We start from the raw sequence: 21,538 nt of genomic DNA, 5'->3' as shown, positions 1-21,538 counted from the left end.
TTCTTCATGTAGTTCTCGAGCCTTGGTTTTCAGCTCCATCAGCTCCTTTAAGCACTTCTCTGTATTGGTTATTCTAGTTATACATTCTTCTAAATTTTTTTCAAAGTTTTCAACTTCTTTGCCTTTGGTTTGAATATCCTCCCGTAGCTCGGAGTAATTTGATCGTCTGAAGCCTTCTTCTCTCAGCTCGTCAAAGTCATTCTCCGTCCAGCTTTGTTCCGTTGCTGGTGAGGAACTGCGTTCCTTTGGAGGAGGAGAGGTACTCTGGTTTTTAGAGTTTCCAGTTTTTCTGCTCTGTTTTTTCCCCATCTTTGTGGTTTTATCTACTTTTGGTCTTTGATGATGGTGATGTACAGATGGGTTTTTGGTGTGGATGTCCTTTCTGTTAGTTTTCCTTCTAACAGACAGAACCCTCAGCTGCAGGTCTGTTGGAGTACCTGGCCGGCCGTGTGAGGTGTCAGTCTGCCCCTGCTGGGGGGTGCCTCCCAGTTAGGCTGCTCGGGGGTCAGGGGTCAGGGACCCACTTGAGGAGGCAGTCAGCCCGTTCTCAGATCTCCAGCTGCGTGCTGGGAGAACCACTGCTCTCCTCACAGCTGTCAGACAGGGACATTTAAGTCTGCAGAGGTTACTGCTGTCTTTTTGTTTGTCTGTGTCCTGCCCCCAGAGGTGGAGCCTACAGAGGCAGGCAGGCCTCCTTGAGCTGTGGTGGGCTCCACCCAGTTCAAGCTTCCAGGCTGCTTTGTTTACCTAAGCGAGCCTGGGCAATGGCGGGCGCCCCTCCCCCAGCCTCGCTGCCGACTTGCAGTTTGATCTCAGACTGCTGTGCTAGCAATCAGCGAGACTCCGTGGGCGTAGGACCCTCTGAGCCAGGTGCGGGCTATACTCTCCTGGGGCACCGTTTCCTAAGCCCGTCGGAAAAGCACAGTATTCGGGTGGGAGTGGCCCGATTTTCCAGGTGCCGTCTGTCACCCCTGGAAGGGGAACTCCCTGACCCCTTGCGCTTCCCGAGTGAGGCAATGCCTCGCCCCTGCTTCGGCTGGCGCACGGTGTGCTCACCGACTGACCTGCGCCCACTGTCTGGCACTCCCTAGTGAGATGAACACGGTACCTCAGATGGAAATGCAGAAATCACCCGTCTTCTGCGTCGCTCGCGCTGGGAGCTGTAGACCGGAGCTGTTCCTATTCGGCCATCTTGGCTCCTCCCCCCGCCAAATTTTTTTAATGTGAAGTTGGTAATTGTCTACCACTAAATTTCACCAGTAGATAACAATTCAATTATTTTGGCCACTACTTACTATCTACACCAGAAGTAGTATTTGTTCCTTTCTACTTCCTCCAATCCTTCTAGATTTCTACTTATGTATTTAGTTACTAAAGTAACTTAAATACTGCCAATTTATAACAGCAATACTTCCGTGCAGGTCAAAAACATGACCACTTTAAGAAAGCCAGAGTAAATTACATTATTTAGAAAAAATATATAAAGAGATCATAGAAGTTGTTCAGCGTTACAGTAGTACAGTGATTCTTTGTTCATGAAACAAACTCAGTATCAGTGGATACAAATTATCAATCAATAAAATGATTACCATTTTTTTACTCATTAAATAATATAAACCCTAAAAATCAAAACCAAGAATTTCAGTGCAAAATATAAAAAAGAATGAAAAGAAAGGTACCAAAATATAGATGTTGGTAATCTTTGTCTTTCATTGTAAACTAGGGGTGATTTTTTGCCTTCTTTATGCTTCCTTTGTTTTCTACAAGCTTTGTGTATTATGAACATGTATTCTCGTAATCAAGGACAAACATTTAATAGCTTTATTAAAATACTATTGTGAAGGCTAAAGATTTTAATTTTATGTCTTATTACTCACCTTTAAGAGTCTTTATAATATCCATCAATTTAAGTTGAGTTATCTTCCCATCAGCTATGAGAACAGATACAAGGTTTTAAACAAAAGCAATAATAATATGGGAAGTCAAAAAGCACTATAACTCAAAATTATGAAAATTAGTATAAATAGCAAATCTTTTAAAATTTATTTTTTAGTCGACAAAAATTATATATATTTATGGTGTGTAACATGTTTGATATAAGCATACATTGTGGAATGGCTAAATCAAACTATTTAACTTATGCATTGTCTCACATACTTATCATTTTTTTGGAGTGTGAACACAAAGTCTACTCTTTTAGTAGTTTTCAAGCATATAATACATGGTTATTAACTACAGTCACCATGATGAACAATAGATGTCTTGAACTTATTCCTCATGTCTAACTGAAATCTCGCATCTTTGGACCAATAACCTTCTATTTCCTGCACCCACCAGCCTCTGATAATCACTGTTTTACTCTGTTTCTATGAGTCTGACTTTTTAAAATTCCACATATAAGTGCAATCAAGTGGTATCTGTCTTCCTGTGACTAGCTTATTTCACTAATATAATGTCCTCCAGGATCATCTACATTATAGCAAATAACAGAATTTCCTTCTTTTAAAAGTCTGAATAGCATTCCACTGTGCATATATATCACTGATTTCATTATATATATATATATATATATATATATATATATATATATATATATATATCCAGGAGTGGAATTTTTTGATCATATGGGAGTTCTATTTTTAATGTTTTGGGCAATCTCCACACTGATTGCCTTAATGCCTATATTATTTTACATTCCCACCAACAGTGTGCAAGAGTTCCCCTTTATCCACATCCTTGCCAATACTTACCTTTTGCCTTTCTAGTAATAGCCATTCTAACAGGTGTGAGGTGACATCGCATTGTGATTTTAATTTTAATTTCCCTGATGATTAGTGATGTTGAGCATTTTTTCATATATCTGTTCCCCATTTGTATGTCTTCTTTTGAGAAATCTATCCATCAGGTCCTTAGCTCCTTTGCCCATTTTTAATTTTTTTTGTATTCTTATTATTGTGTTGTTTGAGTTCCTTTTTATTTTGGATATTAACCCCTTATCAGATGTATGGTTTATAAGTATACTTGTCAATTCCAAAGTTTGTCTCTTCACTCTGTTCCTTATTTTCTTTGCTGTGTAGAAGCTTTTCACTTTGATGTAATATTATTTATCTATTTTCACTTTTGTTGCCTGTACTTTTGGGTTCATATATGAAAAATCATTGCCCAAATAAATATCATGGAGCTGTTCCCTATGTTTCTTCTGGAAGTTCTACAGTTTCAGGCCTTATGTTTAAGTCTTTAACCCATTTTGTATTGATTTTTTTATGTTGTGTGAATTAGGGCTGCTATAGTTTGAATGTCCTCTCCGAAACTCATGCTGAAATGTAAGTACCAATTTCACAGTATTGGGAGGTGGAGCCTTTAAGCAGTTATTAGGTTATGAGGGCTCTAACTTCCTGAACAGATTAATGCCCTTATTAAGGGAGTGGATAATTATCATAGGAGAGGGCTCCTGATAAAAAGATGAGTTCGGCCCAATTTCCTCTCTCTGTCTTGAGTGCTCACTTCTGCTTTCTGCCTTCCAACATGGGATGACCCTCTCCAGATGCCAGTGCCATGCTCTTGAACCTTCCAGCCGCCATACCATGAAACAAATAAATATCTTCTCTTTATAAACTACCCAGTCTGTGGTATTCTGTTATAGCAGCAGAAAACAGACTACATTAAAGGTCTAATTTCATTTCAGCTTTTCCAACACCATTTATTGAAGAAACTGTCTTTTCCCTATTATATGTTCTTAGCCTCTGTCTAAAATTAAATAACCATAAATCCATGAATTTATTTCTTGTCTCTCTATTCTGTTCCATTAGTCTATGTGTCTGTTTTGGGGTCAATACCATGCTGTTTTGATTATTATAGCTTTGTAGTAGATTTTCAAATTTGGTAGTGTGATGCCTCCAGCTTTGTTCTTTTTGTTCAGGATTGCATGACTATTCAGTCTTATAGTTCCATATAAAATTTAGGATTGTTTTTTCCATTTATGTAAAAAGGTAACTGGAATTTGGATAGTAACTCCATTGAACACATTGCTTAGAACACATTGATTAGAATACATTGCATAGAACACATTGCTTTGAGTAGAATGGGCATTTTATCATTTTGTCATTATCAATTCTTCTAATCCATGAACAAGGAATATCCATGAATGTGATATCACTCCACTTATTTGTGTCTTTAGTTTCTTTCATCAATGTTTTATACTTTTCAGTACACGGATCTTATACTTCCTTGGCTAAATCGATTCCTAAATATTTCCTTGACTGTTTTTTTGCAGATAATTCATTGTTAGTGTATATGTTGAGTGTGACTTTACTGAATTCATTTTTTATTTCTAACAGTTTTTTTGGTAGAAAGTTTGGAATTTTCTATATGTAAGATCATGCCATCTGCAAACAGACTATTTAACTTCTTTCTTTCCAATTTGGATGCTTTTTCTTTCTTTCTCTTGCCTGACTGATTTGGCTAGGACTTCCAGTACTATGCTGACTAGAAGTGGCAAGAGTCAGCATTCTTCTCTGGTTGCTGCTGTTAAGAGGAAAAGCTTTCAACTTTTCAGGTAAATATGTTGTTAGCTATGGGTTTGTCATATATGGTCTTTATTGTGTTGATGTACAATCCTTTTGTACCTAATTTGTTGAGAGTTTTATCATAAAAGAATGTTGAATTTTGTTGAATGCCTTTCCTGCTGCTATTGCGATTATAATATGGTTTCTGTCCTTCATTCTGTTAATGTGATATATCACATTTATGGATTTGCATATTTGGAACCATCCTTGAATCCCTGAGATAAACCCTAATTGATCATGGTGAATGATCCCTTTAATGTGCTGTTGAATTCAGTTCACTAACATTTTGTTGAGGACTTTTGTATCTGTACTTATCAGGGATATTGAACTGTAATTTTCTTTTCTTATAAAGTTCTAACCGGATTTGGTATCAAGGTAATCCTGGCCTCATTAAATATGTTTGGAAGTATTCCCTTCACCGTAATTTTTTGGAAGAGTTCGAAAAGGACCTGTGTTAATTCTTTCTTAATTGTCTGGCAGAATTGAGGAGTGAAATCATCAGATCCTGGGCTTTCCCTTGATGGAGGCTTTTCTTTACTGATTGAACCTTCTTACCCATTATTGATCCTTTCAGATTTTCTGTATCTTTGTGATTCAGTCCTTATAGGCTCTATCTGTCTATAGCTTTATCCATTTCTTCTACATCATCCAATTTGTTGATGTATAAATGTTTGTAGCAGTCTCATGATCCTTTGTATTTCTGTGCTGTCAGTTGTGATGTCTCCTTTTTCATTTCTGATTTTATTTATTGGGTCTTCTCTTTTTTCTTAGTTTAGCTAAAGAGGTTTTCAATTTTGTCTATGTTTTTACAAATCAAATTATTAGATTCTTTGACTCTTTTTACTGTTTTCTAGTCCTATTTCATTTATTTCTACTCTTATCTTTATTATTTTCTTCCTTCTACAGGATGCCTCATTTTATTGTGCTCATCTTACTGCACTTTGCAGATACTGTGTTTTTTACAAATTGAAGGTTTGTAGCAACCCTGTGTCAGGCAAGTCTACCAGTGCCACTTTTCCAAAGCCATGCTCTCATTTCACATTTCTGTGTCACCATTTTGATAATTCTCACAATATTTCAAACATTTTCATTATTATTATATTTGTTGTAATTTGTGATCAGTGATCTTTGATATTACTAGTGTAATTGTTTTGGGGTGCCATCGAGCATGCACATACAAGATGCAGAATTTAATCAATATATGTTTTTGTGGCTTCTGACTGCTCCACGTACAGGCCATTCCCCCATCTCTCTCCCTCTCCTTGGGACACTCTGTTCTCTGATATGCAACAATATTGATGATACCCCTATAAATGGCCTCTAAATGTTCAAGTGAAAGGAAGAGTTTCACATTTCTCACTTTAAATCAAAAGCTAGAAATGATTAAGCTTAATGAAGAAAGCATATCAAAAGCCAAAATAAACTGACAGCTATGACCCGTGTGCTAAACAGCCAATTTGTAAATGCAAAGGAAAAATTCTTCAAGGAATTAAAAAGTGCTACTCTAGTGAACACACAAAGAAAGAGAAACAGCCTTATTACTGATATGGAGAAAGTTTTAGTGGTCTGGATAGAAGATCAAAGCAACACAACATGTCCTGAACCCAAAACCTGAAGCCATCTCCATAACATAAAAGTGCAAGGTGAAGCAGCAAGTGTGCTAAAGAAGCTGTAGCAAGTTATCTAGAAAATCTGGCTGAGATAATTGATGAAAGTGGCTCCACTAAACAACAGATTTTCAATGGAGATGAAACAGCCTATTGAAAGAAGGTGCCATCTAGGACTTTCATAGCTAGAGAGGTGAAGTTAATGCCTGGGATCAAATCGTCAAAAACAAGCTGACTCTCTTGTTAGGGGCTAATGCAACTAGTAACTTTAAGTTGAAGTCATTCATTAATTTAATTAAACATTCTGAAAATCCTAGGGCCCTTAAGATACTACTAGCACAGGATAAATCTACTCTGCCTGTGCTCAATAAATGGAACAACAAAGCCTGGATGACAGCATACTGTTTGCAGCATGATTTACTAAAAATTTTAAGCCCACTATTGTGACCCAGTGCTCAAAAAAAAATACTTTTTGCAAAATATTACTGATCACTGACAATGCAGATAGTAACCCAAGAACTCTGAAGGAGAAGTACAAGGAGATGAATCTTGTTTCCATGCCTGCTAACACAATATCCATTCTGCAGCCCATGGACCAAGGAATAATTTTGACTTTCAAGTCTTATTATTTAACAAATACATTTTGTAAGGCTGTAGCTGCCATAGATGGATCCTCTGATGGATCTGGACAATGTAAATTGAAAGCCTTCTGGAAAGGATTCACCACTCCAGATGCCATGACGAACATTTGTGACTCATGGGTAGAGGTCAAAATGTCAACATTCACAGGAATTTGGAAAATGTTGACTCCAACCTTCATGATAACTTTAAGAAATCATTTGGAGGAAGTACCTGTGGATATGGTAGAAATAGCAAGAGAACTAGAATTAGAAGTGGAGCCTGAAAATGTGACTGAATTGCTGCAATTTCATGATATAACTTCAATGGATGAGAAATTGCTTCTTATGGGTGTGCAAAGAAAGTGGTTTCCTGAGATGGAATCTACTCCTGATAAAGACACTGTGATGCTTATTTGGTTTTTACTCCCAATGTCTTGTCACAGATGACAACCTCAGTAGATGTCTGTCTGTCTAAATGAATATTTATCTTATAAGAATAAAGGGAGGATTCAGGGGATCATGGTAGATGGGAAGCAGTTTTAGATTGCAGCTCCGGACAGAGCAGCATGCAGAGACTTGCACTATGAATTTTAGTTCCAGATCAACTGCAAGAACAAACCAGCAATCCCAAGAGAAAGTGGACTCCTCCTGCAGGACCCAGGAGACACCCCTAATACTGTGAGTGCCCCAACCGCGGAAGTGGGAAAGGGAGAACCTCTTCTCCCAAACACACTCCCCCACTGGAGAAACTGAAGGTCTGTTTGTGGGAGAAGTTTCTGACTTTACCTGGAGCTAAGTCAAGCTGGAGAGCTGAGTGAAATACGGGGGTAGAGGAAGCAGCAGAAAGGCCCTGGGAGCTTGGTGGGTCCCCAAGCAGCCCATTCCTGCCTGACATCACAGGGATCCATTGGAAAGGTGGCCAGAGGACCACGGGGTAAAACTACACGGAGAGAAGGAATTATCTAGCTGAATTTTGTAACAATTTGAGGGGGCAAGAAGCCTCCTGGCCAGAACTCGGGAGAAGGCACGAATCAGGTGTGCAGACTTCACAGGTAGGGGAAGAACTAAAACCCTTTTCTCTTGCAGCTGGGAGGCAGATAGCCTTGGGCAAATTTTCAAACCTGTCTCGCCCTCCACTTGGAGACAGGCAGGGCTATTGTGCAGGAGGGTAGGCACAGTGGGAGTGAGACCAGCCCTTTAGTTTGCATGGGAGCTGGGTGAGGCCTGCGACTGCCAGCTTTCTCCCACTTCCCTGACAACCTGCATGACTCAGCAGAGGCAGCCATAATCCCCCTAGGTACACAACCCCAGGGACCTGGGAATCTCCACCCACATCTCCTACAGCAGCCGCAGCAAGACCTGCCCAAGGAGAGTCTGAGCTCAGACATGCCTAGCCCCATCCCTACTAATGGCCCCTCCCTATCCACCCTAGCAGTGGAAGGCAAAGGGCATATAATCTTGGGATTTCTAGGGCCCCCGCCCACCGCCGGTACCTCTCCACACTATGACAGCTTATGCTCTCTTGAAAGCACCACTTCCTGGCAGGAGGGCAACCAGCACAAAAATAGAACATTAAATGACCAAAGCTAAGGACCCTCATGGAGTCCACTGCACCCTCCACTACATCTACTGGAACAGGCACTGGTATCCATAGCTGAGAGACCCATAGACAGTTCACATCACAGGACTCTGTGCAGACAACCCCCATTACCAGCCTGGAGCTGGGTAGACTGGCTGGGTGGCTAGACCCAGAAGAGAGACAACAATCACTGCAGCTCAGCTCACAGGAAGCCACATCCATAGTAAGGAAGGAGACCACCCCTCATATTGTCTTATGTCCAATTTCTGCCTCCAAAGAAAGAAGAAGTAAAAACTAAAAGGCAGAAATGAAATCCACAGGCAGACAGCCCAGCGCCACACCTTGGGCCTGGTAGTTAAAGATCAACCCCTGACCTAACTGGTTATGTTATCTATTGATTCCAGACATTGTATGGAAAAGCACTGTAAAAATCCCTGTCCTGTTCTGTTCTGTTCTGATTACCAGTTCATGCAGCCCCCAGTCACATACCCCCTGCTTGCTCAATTGATCATGACCCTCTCACGCGGACCCCCTTAGAGTTGTGAGCCCTTAAAAAGGACAGGAATTGCTCACTCGGGGAGCTCGGCTCTTGAGACAGGAGTCTTACTGATGCTCCCGGCAGAATAAACCCCTTCCTTCTTTAACTCAGTGTCTAAGGGGTTTTGTCTGTGGCTCTTCCTGCTACGTTTCTTGGTTCCCTGACTGGGAAGTGAGGTGATTGGCAGATGGTTGAGGCAGCTCCTTAGGTGGCTTAAGCCTGCCCTGTGGAACATCCCTGTGGGGGACTTCAACCAGCCCGAGCAACGCAGATCCTGAGAGCGCTCCCGGGTAGGCAGTTGCCCCGGTGGGATGCCTCATCAGAGCAGTGTGTGGCAGGCCCCCGTGGAGGATCAACGCAGTGGCTGAACATTGGGAAGGAAGTGGCACTTGGAGTCTGGGCATCTAAAACTTGGTAAGACTGGTCTTTGGAACTTGCTCACTCCGTCTGAGTGGATGCGTGTCCTGATTACCCACGGCATGCCTTTATCAGCACTTTGGTTTTGGTTTTGGTTTTGACTTGGTTTGAATTGCTTGACAGGACCGGTGTTGGGAACTTGCCCACTGCATTTGAGTGGAAGCGTGGCCTGATCACCCATGGCATGCCTTTATCGGCACTTTGGTTTTGGTTTTGTTTTTGACTTGGTTTGAATTGCTTGACAGGCACATGTGCCTGCACAAGTGTGGCATGGATTTGACCCCAAGGCCATGTTTGAAAATGGTTCCCAGTGCTGGGAGAATTTAAAATTCTTATAATAAAAATTAGAGTAATAACAGGAACCTGCTTACTGATCCCTTATTTACTACCTGTACTCATTCAAATGGTAAAAGGTTTCATCGATACTCTAGTTCACCAGAATGCCTCAGCACAAGTGTACTACCTGAATCACTATCGATCTGTCATGCAGGAAGACATAGGTAGTAAGGATGAAGGTGAGAATTCCCACTAATAAAATGAGTGAGAGCCTCAAAGGTGGGGAATAAGGGAGGAGACCACCCCTCATATTGTCTTATGCCCAATTTCTGCCTCCAAAGAAAGAAGAAGTAAAAACTAAAAGGCAGAAATGAAATCCACAGGCAGACAGCCCGGTGCCAGGCCCTGGGCCTGGTAGTTAAGGATCAACCCCTGACCTAACTGGTTATGTTATCTATAGATTACAGACATTGTATGGAAAAGCATTGTAAAAATCCCTGTCCTGTTCTGTTCTGTTCTGATTACCAGTGCATGCAGCCCCCAGTCACAGACCCACTGCTTGGCAGCCAATCACAACCCTCTCACACAGACCCCCTTAGAGTTGTGAGCCCTTAAAAAGGACAGGAATTGCTCACTCGGGGAGCTTAGCTCTTGAGACAGGAGTCTTGCCAATGCTCCTGGACGAATAAACCCCTTTCTTCTTTAACTCGGTGTCTGAGGGGTTTTGTCGGTGGCTCTTCCTGCTACAATAGAAAAACGGGGAGAGTACTACATCAAGGGAACACCTCATGGGACAAAAGAATCTGAACAACAGCCTTCAGCCCTAGACCTTCCCTCTGACAGAGCCTACCCAAATGAGAAGGAACCAGAACAACAACCCTGGTAATATGACAAAAGAAGGCTCTTCAACACCCCTAAAAAAATCACACTAGTTCACCAGCAATGGATCCAAACCAAGAAGAAATCCCTGATTTACCTGAAAAATAATTCAAGAGGTTAGTTATTAAGCTAATCAGGGAGGGACCAGAGAAAGGTGAAGCCCAATGCAAGGAAATCCAAAATATGATACAAGAAATGAAGGGAGAAATATTCAAGGAAATAGATAGCTTAAAGAAAAAAACAGTAAAAAATTCAGGAAATTTTGGACATGCTTTTAGAAATGCAAAATGCTCTGGAAAGTCTCAGCAAGTCTCAGCAATAGAATTGAACAAGTAGAAGAAAGAAATTCAGAGCTCGAAGATGAGGTCTTCGAATTAACCCAATCCAACAAAGACAAAGAAAAAAGAATAAGAAAATATGAACAAAGCCTCCAAGAAGTCTGAGATTATGTTAAACAACCAAATGTAAGAATAATCAGTGTACCTGAGGAAGAAGAGAATTCTAAAAGCCTGGAAAACATATTTGGGGGAATAATCGAGGAAAACTTCCCCAGCCTTGCAAGAGACCTAGACAGCCAAATATAAGAAGCATAAAGAACACCTGGGAAAATCATCACAAAAAGATCTTTGCCTAGGCACATTGTCATCAGGTTATCCAAAGTTAAGACAAAGGATAGATTCTTAAGAGCTATGAGACAAAAGCACCAGGTAACCTATAAAGGAAAATTTATCAGATTAACAGCAGATTTCTCAGCAGAAACCCTACAAACTAGAAGGGATTGGGGACCCATCTTCAGCCTCCTCAAACAAAACAATTATCAGCCAAGAATTCTGTATCCAGTGAAACTAAGCATCATATATGAAGGAAAGATACAATCATTTTCAGACAAACAAATGCTGAGAGAATTCGCCATTACCAAACCACCACTACAAGAACTGCTAAAAGGAGCTGTAAATCTTAAAACAAATCTTGAAAAAAGCATCATCAAAACAGAACCTCTTTAAAGCACAAATCACACAGGACCTATAACACAAAAATACAAGTTAAAAAGCAAAAACAAAAAACAAAAAACACAAAGTACACAAGCAACAAGGAGCATGATGAAAGCAATGGTACCTCATGTTTCAATATTAACATTGAACGTAAATGGCCTAAATGCTCCACTTAAAAGATACAGAACCACAGAATGGATAAGAACTCACCAACCAAATATCTGCTGCCTTCAGAAGACTCACTAACACGTAATGACTCACATAAAAGCAAAGGGGTGGAAAAAGACATTTCATGCAAATGGACACCAAAAGCGAGCAGGGGTAGCTATTTTTATATCAGACAAAACAAACTTGAAAGCAACAGTGGTTAAAAGAGATAAAGAGGGACAGTATACAATGGTAAAAGGTCTTGTCCAACAAGAAAATATCACAATCCTAAACATATATGCACCTAACACTGGAGCTCCCAAATTTATAAAACAATTACTAATAGACCTAAGAAATGAGATAGACAGCAACACAATAATAGTGGAGGACTTCAGTACTCCACTGACAGCACTAGAGAAGTCATCAAGATAGAAAATCAATAAAGAAACAATAAATTGACACTATATCTTGGAAAAAATGGACTTAACAGATATATAAAGAACACTTCATAAAGAACAACCGTGGAATACACATTCTATTCAACAGTGCATGGAACTTTCTCCAAGATGGATCATATAATAGGCCATAACATGAGCCTCAATAAATTTAAGAAAATTGAAATTATATCAAGCACTCTCTCAGACCACAGTGGAATAAAACTGGAAATCAACTCCAAAAGGGACCTTCAAAATCATGAAAATACATGGAAATTAAATAACCTGCTCCTAAATGACCACTGGGTCAAAAACAAAATTGAGATGAAAATTTAAAAATTCTTAGAACTGAATGACAGTAATGACCCAAGCTATCAAAACCTCTGGGATACAGCAAAGGTGGTGCTAAGAGGAAAGCTCACAGCCCTAAACGCCTACATCAAAAGACTGAAAGAGCACAAACTGGCACTCTAAGGTCACACCTCAAGGAACTAGAGAAGCAAGGACAAACCAAACCCAAACCCAGCAGAAGAAAGGAAATAACCAAAATCAGACCAGAACTAAATGAAATTGAAACAAAAAAAAAAAAAGATAAATGAAACACAAGGCTGGTTCTTTGAAAAGATAAATAAAATTGACAGACCATTGGCAAGATTAACCAAGAAAAGGAGAGAGAAAATCCAAATAACCTCACTAAGAAATGAAACAGGAGATATTAAAATTGACACCACTGAAATACAAAAGATCATTCAAGGCTACTATGAACACCTTTATGCACATAAACTAGAAAACCTAGAAGAGGCAATGGATAAATTCCTGGAAAAATACAACCCTCCTAGCTTAAATCAGGAAGAATTAAATACCCTGAACACACCAATAACAAGCTGCAAGATTGAAACGGTAATTTAAAAATTAACAACAAAAAAAAGTCCAGGACCAGACGATTCACAGCAGAATTCTACCAGACATTGAAAGAATTGGTACCAATACTTTTGACACTATTCCACAAGATAAAGAAAGAAGGAAACCTCACTAATTCATTCTACAAAGCCAGCATCACCCTAATACCAAAACCAGGAAAGAATATAACCAAAAAAGAAAACTACAGACCGATATCCTCGATCAACATAGATGCTAAAATCCTTAACAAAATACTAGCTAAGTGAATCCAACAACATATCAAAAGATAATCCACCATGATCAGGTGAGTTTCATACCGGGGATGCAGGGATAGCTTAACATATGCAAGTCAATAAATGTGATACACCACATAAACAAAATTTAAAACAAAAATCACATGATCATCTCAAGTGCACGTGTGTGTGTGTGTGTGTGTGTGTGTGTGTGTTTCTACGTTTAAATTTTTTTTTAACAAGCTGCCCAGTTCATTTTGATCACTGACTTGGAAGTGTATGGTAGGAGAGAGAGAGAAATGAGGTTGACATACAGTTAAGAGAAGATCGATAAGAGTCTTCCTTGTTCCTTTTCTGAGCAAAAGTGTATGAAATTTACCCTGAAGACTTTTTAAAGTCTAAAGGACAAAAGATGATGTCACTCTCAAACAAGAAAATCTTCAATGGCTCCCTCAACACTATTATTTGTAGGATAGAATTCCTGTATAATACTGCCTTGCCCACTTTTGTAGAAGCAGCTCTTTTTTTTTAAACCACCTCATCAGATTTAACCACTTACAGTTACCTGAGAGTAACCATTATTTCCTTCCTTCTACTTTCCCCCCTTCCATCATTCCTCAAATATTTATTGTTTATTTACTCTCAATAATTGTGGCACTTTTAACACTTTACTTTCCAATTGTCTTTATATATTTCCCCCTCACCACAAATGAACTATACAATTCCTTGATGGCAGGAACAGGTTTGATTCATCAGGTCCTCGATAAGTATTTGTTAAATGAATAAATGAGCAAATGAGCAAGAATTAGACCTATTTCTTTCTCATTAAAAACTGATATAGCTGAGATATGTGGCCCCACTCAAATCTCATGTCGAATTGTAATCCCCAGTGTTGGAGGTGGGGCCTGGTGGGAAGTGATTGGATCATGGGGTTCGATTTTCATGCATGGCTTACCACCATCCCCTTCATGCTCTTCTTGTGATAGTGAGTTCGTTTTCGGCAGATCTGGTTGTTTAAAAGTGCGTAGCACCTCCCCAACCCCTTGCTCCTGCTTCAGCCATGTGACATGCCTGCTTCCCCTTCACCTTCTGCCATAATTATAAGTTTCCTGAGACCTCCCCAGACATTGAGCAGGTTATGCTTTCTGTACGTCCTATGGAACTGTAAACCAATTAAACCTCTTTTATTTATAAATCACCCACTCTCAGGTATTTCTTTATAACAATGCAAGAATGGACTAATACAAAGACTAGTGCATAGCTATAATCTTCCACCACTCTATTGAAGCAATAACTCATCAACTTTTTTTACGTCTATATTCTGACACTGATAATTCAATATATAGGAAGAAAAATAATATTTATTTTAGACATTATATATACTATTTCATGTATTCTTGGAATAATATTGTGAAGTAAACATAGTCTCTACTAGATAGTAAGCATTGTGTCAATGAAAGCTACCTTTATTACTATGACAGTTTAACCTAAGTAAATTAGAATTTCATGACACTGCTTTAGGTTGTTCTTAAAAACTTGTAAAATGGAACTTAAACTTATTGTTTCTCTTTTCATTCCTCATCTTCGCCTCCCTCACCTCCATTCCCCAAATTTCTTCTTTTGCCTGCCTATGTTTCAGCCTTCCAATGACCTTAATGATGTTTCTGAGACTATATAGTTTAGTCAGTGTCATTTAGGGTCCCAATACTTTCTGTATGACAATCTTAATATTCATTTAAAATCTGAATGTCCATTTCAAAAAAAATCATAACAGTAATAATAAACATACATACACAAACATATCCCCTTCTTTAGTACTGGATATTTCTGTTTACTTTTATAGTAATTCAAAGTGCAGTATCAGTATTTCTTATAATTAAACCCAAAGCCCTCTTTGAAAGGCACCAAAATAATTGAAATACTCACCACTGGTTGGGAGATGATTTACTAGCTCTGTATATTCCTCATATGTAACCTCAATCCCCATATCTTTCAGGAAATTGTCCAGGTTACAGATCTCAATTTTTTCTTTGAAGATACAGAAAAGTACATAACAAGAAATTACGATTTTTCTAATGATTTTGAAGTATGAAAACATGGTGCTTTACTATCATTAAGAACAACAAACAGTGAGAATTGTTTATTAGAATAAGAAGAATTAGAAATCATTCCCTTCATTATGCTTCAGTATGTGAGGATAAATGAATGGCTGAAGACACAGTAAAAATTGTTGGGCATTATATGATAACATAGACAATCGATCCATACAAATTTTACTTGAAAGCAGTGGCTTAATTTGAGACTAACTTCATATATTAGTTACCGTTGTTGACTATATTCACCTGATCACAATAACTATTTCACATGTTGATTTTTCCATAGATATTTAGGTTGTAACCAAGTTTGCATTAGCAATATAAAAAAATTTTCATTGTCAGTATCTTCAAATTCTATCGTCTTAGCAAAAACAAACAAACAAAAAAGATTTCTGCCAAAACACAGATGAACACATAAAAGAACAGGAGTTTTTCTTCCCATGAAAAATGTTCTCATAAGTAACCCTAAAGGCTGGCAATGAAGACACGTTTTTCTCCTTTTCTTGCCAAGACCCCTTTAAAACAATTGAAATGATTAAAATAAGGGGAAAAGGTAATAAACTCATAATAAATTCAAAGAGAATAAATATGGAAGGGGAGATGTGAGCATAAGTAGAAGAGAAGTTTGTATTTATGAAAGCACAGTATGTTCATTTATTTATTCATTCATTAAACATTTGATTGTTTAATGTCTTCTGTGTACCAGGCACTATCCTACGTGCTATGGATAAGGCAGTAAACAAAACAGAAATTCTCTGTCTCAAGTAGTTTATATACTACTTTGGGGAGACATATAACAAAGAAGTAAACAAGTAGATACAAATTGATAAAACAGAGTGGAGGAAACCACAGTCTAGACTATTCAAAGGAGGAGGATCTAGGTAGATAGAAGTAAAGATGGGAAGAAAGCCAATTTGCCCAGAAAAAAAAAAAAAAGAAAAGCTCAATGCTCAGTTTTGGCAGGTACTAAGTTTAAAATTAAGAAGGCAGGAAGAAGGGAAAATTTGAAAATAAAGAGATTAAATGAAAGTCTGCCTATGGAACATTTGTACCAGCCAGTCTCAACCTCCCCTTCTCCAAAATCCCTGAGTCACAGAAGAACAGGCAGTTTAGCATTTACTCCTTGACCAAAATACTGGAGAACTCTCCAGCAACAGAATGAAAACCACTGCCGTTAAGGTGGATTTTTGTGACTGAGAATAAAGCCCAACTAATCCTGCCATTTAAAGGGCCTCTGAGCTAATTGTTGCCTCTTTACCTGCTCTCTCTGAAGCAAAGCTTGCCAGACAACACATTTCATTCATTTCATTCATACACAGGGCTTTTACTCATGCTGGAGACCTAAGAGCTCAACCAATTCACAAATACAAAAAGAAGACAAACTCTTATTGGCCACCAGGTACGATCTATTCAGTCTCTCATTCTTAACTATATAAATAGATGATTAAGGAAAGGAAAGATAATTTAAACCAACAAAGATCTCTAATATGCTAAAAGAGATTCTGGAATATAGTATACTCATAATGCATGAATGTGAGACTATGTGAAGTGAATAAAAAGGAGGCACCCTTACAAGTTAAAAACTATTAGTAAGAACTTCAAGATTCTGGAAAAAAATTAAAAGATTGCCAAACTTAAAAAAAAACAGGTCTTCAGAGAGACACAAGCACCTTCAAGTTTAGAAAGCCCATAGAGTTCTAAGCAAAATCTATGAAAAAGATCTACAACTGAACTCATCATTGTAAAATTTCAGATTTCCAAGATAAGGAGAAAAGTCTTGCCTCAAAGAGAAAAGAAATAACAATCAGGCCAGGCGTGGCAGCTCACGCCTGTAATCCCAGCACTTTGGGAGGCCGAGGTGGGCAGATTACCTGAGGTCAGTAGTTCGAGACCAGCCTGGCCAACATGGTGAAACCCCATCTCTATTAAAAATACAAAAATTAGCCTGGCGTGGTGGCAGGTACCTGTAATCCCAGCTACTTGGGAGGCCGAGGCAGGAGAATCGCTTGACCCTGTGAGGCAGAGGTTGCAGTGAGCCGAGATCCCGCCACTGCACTCCAGCATGGGCAACAAGAGCGAAACTCCGTTTCAAAAAAAAAAAAAAAAAGAAAAAGAAAATGAACAGATCTTAGGTTGTTATTAAACTTCTCATCAGCTACAAGGGATTCTTATAAATAATGATTCACGTTTTTTAAAATTCTGAAGGAAAATAATTTTGAACCTAGAATTATATTAATTATATTCCCAAATAAACTATCATTATAGACAATATAATGGAATAGAATCCATTATACGGAATGAGTAAGAAGCTGGAAGATGTTACTAATGTGGCCAAGAGCTCATTGGTTCCATCATTTGACAAGAAAAAAAGAAAAAGAAACCCCAGTAGAAATTCCAGGAAAAAAATTTATAGTCTACATATGAACAAAACTTAAACTAAAATATGACATAACACTGAGGTATTGATACTGATAAAAAGGAAGAACCCAGGACATCAGGACATTCTCCTTTGGGTAGCACAGATTTCATAACCCTAAAAGAAGTGACTACATTACTAGCCCACTAATAAACTTGGAAACTTTAAGAGTATACATATACACACATCTTAGATATATACATATAATTACATATACATATATATATATCTCTGTAGATATATACATATAATTACATATACATACACACATTATCTGTAGATATAGACATAATTTTATGTATACATATACTTTAAAATTATACATATACATTTAAAAATTATATATGTTTTATATATCTGTAGATATATACATATAATTATATAACCTTAACAATGAAAGAGTAAAACCAACAGGTTTATGGAAATTGAAGTTAAAGAGGATTAAAGGTATTAATATCCTTTGATTCTATAGTAGAGAGTCAAGAGATACTGTCAAAAGGATATGGAAGAAGAAAGAGAGGCTAGTGTTTATTATTTAAAGTTACAAATTCAATGAACAGAAGAAGTGAAACTAATCTTTTAAGTATAACAACTTGAGAAAGGGAAGGGATGTGGAAGCTATGTCAGGAGTGAAATCATCATCATCAGTAGCAGGGAGTCAATAGCTAACATCTAGAGCTGCAGATCTTAGAGTGTTGTCTGCAGACCCTCAGGAATTGCCAAGATCCTTTCAGGGGACCCACAAAGTCAAAGCTATTTTCATAATAGTAATTAGACATTATTTGCCTTTTCCATTGTGTTGACATTTGTACTGACAATACAAAAGCAAAAGTGTGTAAAACTGATGGCATCTGATAACAAATCAAGGCAGAAGCACCAAAGCAGTACTGGTAGTCATTATATTCTTCACTGCCATTCATTTGTGGTAAAATAATAAATAATAAAAACCAATTTTACTTAAGAATACCTTGATAATTATATGTCTTTTGAGTATTTTGTATGATAAAATAAAGAGAGTACTTCTACATACAGAACAAAAAGAGCGTTCTTGGGCAAAAGCATGCTGTGATTAAGTTGTGAGCTGAACTAGCTGCTTTCTTCATGGACAACATTTTTACCTGAAAGAATGACAGGGAAACTATACTTATTCAGACATTGATATGTCTTGAAAATGAGTAAAGGAAGTAATGGAAGACATCTTGAAAATGAGTAAAGCAAACCCATCAGACTTCAAGGAAAACAACTGAAAATGTTTGTTGTCGATGACAAAATTCAAGTTTTTAAATGAAAATAATTTTGGAGAACTCACATTTGCCATCATGAGCCTGAGAACTTCTCAAAGGTTAAAGACCTTTCTTAAAAGACTAGTGGTTATACAGATGAATGTGATCTCCTTAAATACATAGTGAAATGTGTGAGCATTTGGAAGCTCTATAAAACTCAATGATCCAGTATAATTATGCACCACACGATGATGTCTGGATCAATGATGAACTGCATATTCTATAGTAGTCCCATACAATTATAATACTGTATTTTTACTATACCTTTTTTATGTTTAGATACACAAATACCCATGTGTGTTACAATCGCCTATAGTATTCAGTACAGTGGCAAGCTGTACGGGTTTGTAGCCTGTGAGCAGATAGTCTCCAAGTAAAAGGTTACATCATACTAGATTTATCTGTGTAAGTAAAGTCGTGATGTTCTCATGATGACAAAATTGCACAATAACAAAATTACATAACAGTGAATTTTTCAGAATGTAGCCCCATCATTAAGCGATTCATGACTATATTTCCAAATAAAATAATTATAAAAAATAATTCTACAAGTATTTTTAAAAATCTGGTTAATGAGCAAAATAGCCAAGTCGATTTTAACATAAAGTATAAAAAGTTCACTAATAGGTTTTTGGAGTCTACATTGCAATTAACCTTTAAGAAATTGCCACTAGTTGAGTTTCGGTGTAATCTCAAAGAAGAATATTCACCATTATCTGAAAAGGCAATTCTCTCTTTTTCAACTATACACTTGTGTGAGGCCAGATTTTCATGATATACTAACCAAAACAACCTATCACAACAGCTTAAACAGAAGCAGATGTGAGACTCCAATTAGACATTAAAGTGATTGACAAAAATGCAAAATAATGCTCCTTTTCTCACTAAATTTTTTGAAAAAATTATTTTTAATGAAAGTATGAAATTTATGTAAACATGTAATTGGTTTACTAATATTATTTTAAACAAACTATTAAATAAATGTTTTAAAATTTTCTGAGTTCTAATATGGTAAATATCAACAGATATTACTCACATAAACTAAAGCTCTTTGGGATCCTCAATAATTTTTAAGAATGAAAGAGTCTGAACACCAAAAGGTCTGAAAGTCACTACTGTAAATAAATCAATATATAATACTATAAGCATATTATTTAAATCTATAGAAGTGAGTAAAAGAACCAAAACCAGAAGCATTCAGAAGTGGTTTTATCAAGGGAAGTGTGACTGGAGGTGGGAAAAGATAGAATAAGGATTTGTTTCATTTTATTTTTAGCCTTTCTGTTTTAATCATTTTTAGTAAATGGTAAAAATAACCTATTAATAAAATACAATGATAAACAAAAATGGAGAAAAATATAGAAAGGCGCATACTGCTTTTATCAATCTTCACGTGGCAATTTTTTGCTCACCTTTAAGCGTCTTCACAACCCCTGTCAACGTATTCATATCCATATCTTCATCAGCTATAAGGTAAAATAAATTCACATATATAAGCATTGATACTCAAAAAAAACTCATATTTGGTAATTTTTACCATTTCCTCTAGAATTTCCTCACCTGTTGTTTTTACTTCCTCATCTCTATAACAGAGAAAATAACACTATCTACCTCACAGGCTTTGAGTAAGCATTAAAAGAGACAGAAGAAGTACTTAGACTTATGCCTGGCACATTGTATATGCAAAAAAAAAGCCATTAGTGTTTTTATTTTTAAAAGTAATACAAGCAGAGTCTATATCTATTCTTCTGATATAAAAAAGAGTCATATCATATATCTTTTTTCATTTGAATATAACACTGATATATTTATAACATCTTTTTAAAATATAAAATCTATTTTATTAAATTTCCTATCTAATCTCTACATGTAATATATAACCTGGGGGCTTGTTACAGTGGCCTGGAGAAAAGTTTTTCATGGAGAGTAGCCAAACAAATATTCCTAAATATATGGAGAGAAGAAACTCTATAATCAATGTTTCTGCTTTCACATTTGGTAAGGTCCATAAAAAGAAGTTAGGGGAGATATGATTTTAATTAGCAAACAGTTACAAGTAATGGCAGCATGACCTGATGCAACCCTCTGGCCCCCATATGTATGTCAGATAATTATCTGTGTGGAAGAAAACAATAAATACCAATTGTACAGTAAAAGAATATGCAAATACAATTTACATGCACATACATATAATCTTTGAAACTATAATTATTCTCATAAGACCAAGAGAGTAAGAATCAATGATAAGATTCTTTGGTAACATGCTGTCAAACAGACTCTACCTTAGGTAATGTGACTGCTGCAAATAAGTCATGCAATTTCTGATTATTTGCTAGAAGACTAGGAGGTTTTTTTGAAGTTTCTTAGCCGACTGTGATTTAATTCAAGATGGATTAAAGACTTAAATGTTACACCTAAAACCATAAAAACCCTAGAAGAAAACCTAGGCATTACCATTCAGGACATAGGCATGGGCAAGGACTTCATGTCTAAAACACCAAAAGCAATGGCAACAAAAGCCAAAATTGACAAATGGGAGCTAATTAAACTAAAGAG

The 21,538-nt window shown here is 37.3% G+C and overlaps 1 protein-coding gene across 1 annotated transcript in view; it reads right to left on the bottom strand.

The window, feature by feature from the left end:
* Positions 1–21,538, bottom strand: part of LOC100445724 (EF-hand calcium-binding domain-containing protein 3) — a 544,420-nt gene that overhangs the window by 300,300 nt on the left and 222,582 nt on the right. The window contains exons 42-44 of the mRNA XM_063718854.1: positions 20,395–20,448; positions 15,114–15,215; positions 1,878–1,931 (exon numbers count right to left, since the gene is read on the bottom strand). Of these exons, the coding sequence (XP_063574924.1) occupies positions 1,878–1,931; positions 15,114–15,215; positions 20,395–20,448 (210 nt within the window). The remainder of the gene's footprint in view (positions 1–1,877; positions 1,932–15,113; positions 15,216–20,394; positions 20,449–21,538) is intronic.

Source organism: Pongo abelii, chromosome 19 (assembly GCF_028885655.2).
Source record: "Pongo abelii isolate AG06213 chromosome 19, NHGRI_mPonAbe1-v2.0_pri, whole genome shotgun sequence".
Lineage (NCBI taxonomy): Eukaryota > Metazoa > Chordata > Mammalia > Primates > Hominidae > Pongo > Pongo abelii.
This window is presented reverse-complemented; position numbering and strand designations above follow the sequence as displayed.